General features: G+C 33.1%; 1 protein-coding gene and 1 long non-coding RNA gene across 2 annotated transcripts; both read right to left on the minus strand.

Annotated features, from left to right (window-relative positions):
* Window positions 1–1,988: 1,988 nt before the first annotated feature.
* LOC148602326 (uncharacterized) lies at window positions 1,989–2,809 on the minus strand. Its single transcript, XR_015916598.1, has 2 exons — window positions 2,721–2,809; window positions 1,989–2,173 (listed from the first exon to the last, which is right to left on the minus strand). It is a non-coding gene; the product is annotated as an uncharacterized LOC148602326 (long non-coding RNA).
* Window positions 2,810–4,444: 1,635 nt separating this feature from the next.
* LOC148602327 (uncharacterized) lies at window positions 4,445–6,256 on the minus strand. The gene is made up of 4 exons (XM_088551714.1): window positions 6,122–6,256; window positions 5,318–5,412; window positions 4,858–5,014; window positions 4,445–4,558 (listed from the first exon to the last, which is right to left on the minus strand). The coding sequence occupies exons 2-4, from the start codon at window positions 5,391–5,393 to the stop codon at window positions 4,504–4,506; spliced, it is 288 nt and encodes a 95-aa protein (XP_088407840.1). The 5' UTR covers window positions 5,394–5,412; window positions 6,122–6,256; the 3' UTR covers window positions 4,445–4,503.
* Window positions 6,257–7,021: the final 765 nt, after the last annotated feature.

Consider the following 7,021-nt stretch of genomic DNA (forward strand, 5'->3'; position numbering starts at 1 on the left):
CACTTTTAGGGAATTCAAGAAATCTTCAGATAGCTGGCCAGCAATTCAATTTTATCACATCATCATGTATATCCCCGACACTATTTGAACCTTGACACTTTTGTTCAGAGACCAAGGCCTTCAATTTGTTGATAATCAAGTGACCTTGTTTATTGACATTGCTTTCAAATGATTCCATCTGTTAGAATTTCTGGGTGTTGGATTCTTCTTCGATAATTTTGGTTTTGAGTACTTCTTGGCTTCTGTTTATTTTTGTATTTAGAAAGAGTAATCAAGGGAACCAAGGTTATAGCGGTAATCAACAGAATGTAATCCAGACATGGAAAACAGACATACACAACAAAGAACATAAAGTAACTAAAATCATACATAAAAAGTAACAAAAGTAAATGAGCAACTCGGGCTCCACTTAAAACTGGGAGCATGGACCATGTGCACCGGAAGGGTAAGCGTCCTCTGCTTTTCTAGAAACATCCGCCGAGTTGCTCATAAAAAGTCAAGTCCGGGGTAGACAAACGAGGAAAGGAAAACTGACCCGTTGAATAAATCAGTTTTCATGGTGCTGATGGATACACCATAACGATTCACGAGTTCATGATGACGACCATAAAACTTCTGTAGTGATGACTTCAATCTTGTAGCAACATAACCCTGTTCCAGAAGCCTATTTGTTATTTTGCAGGAGCCGAAGGGATGTTGCCACAGAAAGGAAAGTTGACGATTCTGAATGAAAAGTAATCACGTTTGTCGTAAAGTTTGGTCAATAGCTTTCCTTTACCATCGATTTCTAAGTGTAGGTCAAGATATGAGGCTGCCTTCAGTGTCCGTAGTATCTTTTATTTCAAGTTCTTTTGGGTAGATGCGATGTATCAAATCCCCGAAATTAGGATTGTTTAAAGATAACACGTCATCTATATAGCGGAAACTGAGATTGAAGGATCTAGCCAAACAATATTCTTTCTTTCTGATCAGATCAGCTATAAAGTCAGCCTCATAAAGTGAAGGAATACGTCATTGCATTTGGTTTTTGAATTTACAATTTTAATATAAGTGGTGGTTTGTATTTAAATTGAGAAATAAAATAGAAGATAAACTTTCACTTTCGGCTATCCGGACTTGACTTTTTATCAGCAACTCGGTGGGTGTTTCTGGAATATAATAGGCCGCTTACCCTACCGGTGCACCTGGTCCATGCTCGATCCCAGTTACTTTTGTTTCTTTTTACGTATCATTTTTGTATATTTTATGTTTTTTGTGTCCATGGTGTGTGCTGTATTCCATGGATTGCGTTCTTTTGATTTCCGCTAGAACCTCGTTCTCTTGATTACTCCTTAACGCAGGTCTTTTCTTTTTGGAAGCATGTAATCTGCATTTTCTTTTAGGGAAAAATTGCTAGCTTTTTAATATACCATATAAATATTCAGTTATAAGTGGTTTTGTCTTAGAATTCTTGACTGTCTATCTTATAGAGTAATCAAGGGAACCAAGGTTATAGCGGTAATTAAAAGAATGTAATCCAGGGACAAAACAAGACATGGAAAACAGACATACACAACAAGGAACATAAAGTAACTAAAATATATATACAAAGTAACAAAAGAAGATGGGCAACTCGGACTCCACTAAAACTTGAGCGTCCGTTAACTACTACGTTTCTGAAACTACGAAGACTTTTTATACCTTGCAAGACATCTTACAATGAGGCTTTTGGAACAAGGTTATGTTGCTACAATGTTAAAGTAATCACTACAGAAGTAGTCTATGGTCGTCATATGGATTCATGTTTCGTTAATGTGTATCTATCTTCATCATAAATGATTTGTTCAGTGTCATAGTTTTCTTTTTCTCTTTCGTCTTTTGTAACATTTTATGAGCAACTTGGCGAATCTTTCTATCAAGTTGCTGGATATATGGCAACATACCGGTTGGTCGCCAAAAATCTATGGACATAAGCGAACCGACCGTACATATTTTAATTTGGCTCGAAGTATCATGAACTGTTTGCTTTATTATACTTTTTTTTCAATATAGTTTACTCTTGATCATTTGTGATAGAACACGTACACAACCCACAATCTCTTATGTTATGACATCACATTCTTAATTTGAGAGCAAGGCAGTCCATTGAATTTCCCACCGGTCGCTATGACATTATATGGACCGGCAGATATATCTAAAAAGTAACAGAATAAAACTCTTAAAAGTAAGATATATGTAAATGTTCAATTAAGGTCGTACAATGTTTATTGATGTGGCATTGTGATCATAATTGGTACAAGCAACTACCTTGATGTCCTGTAGGGAACATTTTGTTTTGTAGTGAAACGGATCATGGACAGCGTCTGCGTTTTGTTGAGCTAAGCATGTATCGAATACTTCGAATTGGTCAGACAAACATTTAAGTGCTCTGTAGGAAGATTAAATGAGACGAAAAAGTAGTCGTCATTCGTCAAACCAATCGTCACTTTTTTCCTACGTGCTGTTTGATTTGTGGAGAAGCAGTGCCTACCTAGTATAAAACTTCGAAGAATTATGCGACATTGGGTATCAAGACCATTAAGGTTCTGTGTTTAACATTCCAGGTTAATTTTATTAGCTTCCGCTTTCGATATTTTTTGTGTGTGATTAAGTATATACCATATCGCTTGATAAAGGGGATATTAATTTTCCGTGATCTTTACTTTTTCATGTTCATAATTAGTTGGAAATAAATTTTGTACCTCAATATCTTCATTCCTTCACTTGATATGCGTGTAACTTAGCTAGCAAAACGTGTTTATCGTAGTTTTTTATTGATGTAAAATATGTTAATGACCCGGAAGTTTTATAATGTTTAATCGATTGTGGAACGGATATGGTAGAATATCCGGATTTTGCATGTATGCATTTTGTATTTGTACATTGTTTTTGTTTTCTTCTTGATAAATTAGTCGTAAAATATTTATAATTTAATGAAGACATAATATTAAAACATGTTACATTTATTCATCACAACTACATTGTAGCACTAACACGTTAAAATGCAGAAATGAAATCTCCATTAGAAGGTTAACCCTGTATTCCGGCAGCACTAAATCCATTTCTGATGATGTCGGGCTTTGTGGATAAATAGTCACACGACAATCCAATTTTTTTTGTAAAATTATTTGATATTAGTAGATCTAGATAGTAACTGGTAGTCTATCAAGAGAACTTATTTTCCAACTGCACTGTTACTGGGCTGAATATTTTATCCATTTGTGGGGGATTCATAAACAAATTCCAGGTTTTGTAAAATCAATACCTTTTTTATTTTTATATTTTTGTCTCTTTTTTTATAATTAATTTAAGGTCTTTTAATTGTTTAATGTCTGTTTTATTTAATTTTCTTTTGTATTCTTTTTTTTCGTGTTCAAGACTTCTGGAACAGGATTATATTACTACAAGATTGAAGTAAAAACTACAGCAGTGTAATGGTTGTCATCATGAACTCGTGGATCGTAATGGTATATCAATCTGCACTATGAGAACCGATTTATTCACCTTATGGTTTTCTTTTCCTCTTTTATCTACCACGGAGGTGACATTTTACTTGTGGCTCGGTCTAAAGAAAAGCAGATCTAGAGGACGCTTACCAATACATTAGTTTTTTTTGTGAAATCCGGGTTGCTATTTATTTTTGTTTATTTTTGTATGTGTTCTTTTTCCTGCTTTATGTTCTCTGATTAGTCTTTTGTATGTCTTATCTGTCTACTTGTTTGTATGTCTTATCTGTCTAGTCTTTTGTTTGTCTATTCTGACTAGTCTTTTGTATGTCTATTCTGTCTAATCTTTTGTATGTCTATTCTGTCTAATCTTTTGTATGTCTATTCTGTCTAATCTTTTGTATGTCTCTTCTGTCTAGTGTTTTGTATGTCTATTCTGTCTAGTGTTTTGTATGTCTCTTCTGTCTAATCTTTTGCATGTCTATTCTGTCTAATCTTTTGTATGGCTCTTCTGTCTAGTGTTTTGTATGTCTATTCTGTCTAGTGTTTTGTATGTCTCTTCTGTCTAATCTTTTGCATGTCTATTCTGTCTAATCTTTTGTATGGCTCTTCTGTCTAGTGTTTTGTATGTCTATTCTGTCTAGTGTTTTGTATGTCTCTTCTGTCTAATCTTTTGTATGTCTATTCTGTCTAATCTTTTGTATGGCTCTTCTGTCTAGTGTTTTGTATGTCTATTCTGTCTAATCTTTTGTATGTCTATTCTGTCTAATCTTTTGTATGGCTATTCTGTCTAGTGTTTTGTATGTCTATTCTGTCTAGTGTTTTGTATGTCTATTTTGTCTAGCCTTTAGCCTTGGAATAATTTTTTTTTTGATTATCGTTTGAATCTTTGTTCCTTTGATTTCCTTAAATTTTGTAATCCAAAAAAGTATGTCATCTATCCAGGAGGCGTAACTGATTGTGAACACAAACGGTAGAAGAAAGGCTAATACATTTTTTATATATTTACGAACAGTATATGTTTAGGCCAACATTTCATCTATGCAGCTGGGGTGGTTGTAACGTGACCAAATCTTACGAACAGTGACTGGATGCTGAAATAGATGTAAGTAATGAATAATTATTCAAAGTTATTAATTTGAAAATGCTAAGTCTAAATTGAATTATGTTTTCATACTCGAAAATCCATTTATTTTGTAGGATATAGATAATTCCAATATACAAAGTAGTGAAGCACACTTTGCGGAAGTACATTTTTGCATGCTCATCGACTATTCCAAAGTGAAATCGAAAGGGTCTGTTTGACAATAATTGCAATAAATTAGTGTCTGGTGAAAATGGGACGAACAATTTACATAATTCAAATTTGGTGCTGTATATATATATATATTACCTTTTACAGACAAGGGGGCAACTAAATTGGAGAAGATTGTCGGCCTTAATCAGAACGTGGCATTCACTTTCACAAGCTTGTTCAGTGGCATCAGCTCCAAGAGTATTCCACATTTGATTAATGAAATCCTTGAAGTTTTCCTGATGAAGGAACGTATCTAAAATTAGAATTTTATTTCTACTTTTTAAACGAGGACAACATACAGTTTTTCTACATTGTACTGTATACACCAATAAAACCTTTCTATAATTTTGTTTTTTAAAAGTTTTTGATATGAAATTAAATATGAAGCTATCTTTGGTATACTTTTTTTCATTAATAATTTCAATTCGGTTCTAAACTTTTAAAATTATAGAATTAAAATCTTATTATACGTTTTCATTTACAAAATTGACAACGATGTTTTCATCGATTACTTTATCACCGGTATGTAATAGAAATTCTTTAAATTTATTTTTACCTAAGAAAACACGTTTCTGTAGTGGAACTGCAAAGCAGAAAGGTAGGACTGCCAGGATTACAAGTGCAAACTTCATGTTGATTGTATGGCACTCTTTGTAAAAGAATTATATAGAGCAATTTATGATTTTTATTTCTGAAGCAGATATGCATGATATCCAGCAGGTTTAATTTCTAAAGTGTCGATGTTTGTTTCTTATAGCTATTGTGCCGGTTGAGTCAAATCAAAGCTTAGCTTGTTAGTCATAATATTGGTTATTGAAATCGTAGTGCTTTAGGTCGGAAAGTTGTATGTACAACTCACAAAATTACTACAACTCATTAAGATATGACTTCGAAATCGCCTTACATACCATTATTATATTTTATATTAGAACGGTCTTTTATATCATAGATTTTCTGTTTGCAATGAAATTTAACACATACTATACGCTCGTAAGTGTTTTTTTTAAACAGGAATTAAAAATTATCTTATCATACTTTAATTAATACTTTTTAATTCATAAAAATGTTGAAAAAATAATAACGGTCAATAAAGTTAAATAAAATACAAAGTATGTTTTAAGTAATAGATGGGCAGTCTTTGTAAAAACTAAATTGGGGAATTTGAATTTGAAATAACCTCAATAATTCATTAATTTAATGACAAGTAAAAGTGTGCCACATGATTGAGGAAATTTCCTCATAGCCCGAACAAATATAACAGTCATTCCTTAATTTTCTTACAGGCCATATTCGATAGTTTTTGGTCCTCAAAGAATTCTATGAACAGTATATTCACCCGTTGAAAGTGAAATCAACTTACCTTTCAAATTCACGTTTAGCGTGGACGATTCGTAGGGGAAAAACCTTTTATATTGTAGTGCACTGTTATCTTCTTTGTGTCAATTGTCATACAAAGGTCAGCTTTGTTGTAGAAATTGTACTGGCAACGTGATTTGGGAAGGGTTTGTCGCAATGAAGTAAAATGAGATAACAAATTTAAGAACAAGCTATTCTGAGACTGCTCGTATATCTTTTACTTGTCATTGAATCTTATGCATTCATGGATTTTTTTTCTTATTTAAGGACTGTTTGAAACGGCGAGTAATTAAGTTCATTGTAGGGAATTCATAGTTGGTTTTCTATGGGTAAAATCATCATTGTATTATGAAGGTATTAAACTGGACAATTAACAAAGAGTTTTAAAAGTTTTCATCATTTCATATACATTTTAATCAATGTTTGATAGTTTAAACCAATTTGTCAAAAGCCCGTTTATCTACCCATGGAAGTTAATCAGATGATTGCTATTTAACTGAAGAAAGGCCAAACTAATACTCTTATTTCATATTCCTATACTTCACCTATTGCATCCAAAATTTTCAATTATAAAAGGCTGTTGCAAAACATCGAGATTGAGAACTTCAAGGCTAAACCACCTGACTGTTCTTGCAAAAACTCTCCATTCAAATATAGTCCTCTGATCACGTCGTTACGGGAGATTTAACCATCATCGAAAACGAATCTCTGCGTAATATCCTTTCTATAGGTCCCAAGTACCATGAACCACGCTCCATAAATTGCTGGAATTTTTAATCGACAACATATTTTTCCAGTGTGGTGGACGTGTTTTTCAACAAACGGTCGGCATTCCAATGGATACAAATTGTGCTCCTTTACTTGCTGACCTATGTCTTCAATCTTATGAGGCTGACTTAATAGC

Source organism: Perna viridis, chromosome 11 (assembly GCF_037379345.1).
Source record: "Perna viridis isolate PV_CMFRI_1.1 ecotype Kerala chromosome 11, ASM3737934v1, whole genome shotgun sequence".
In the NCBI taxonomy this organism is placed as follows: domain Eukaryota; kingdom Metazoa; phylum Mollusca; class Bivalvia; order Mytilida; family Mytilidae; genus Perna; species Perna viridis.

Bases quoted from the DNA above. Each gene is read 5' to 3' on its own strand.
- LOC148602327 (XM_088551714.1), bottom strand. From the start codon at position 5,393: ATGAAGTTTGCACTTGTAATCCTGGCAGTCCTACCTTTCTGCTTTGCA. The intron at 5,015-5,317 runs GTAAAAATAAAT...TTCTAATTTTAG, and splicing joins ACAGAAACGTGTTTTCTTAG to ATACGTTCCTTCATCAGGAA. The intron at 4,559-4,857 runs GTAATATATATA...CATCTATTTCAG, and splicing joins TGCCCCCTTGTCTGTAAAAG to CATCCAGTCACTGTTCGTAA.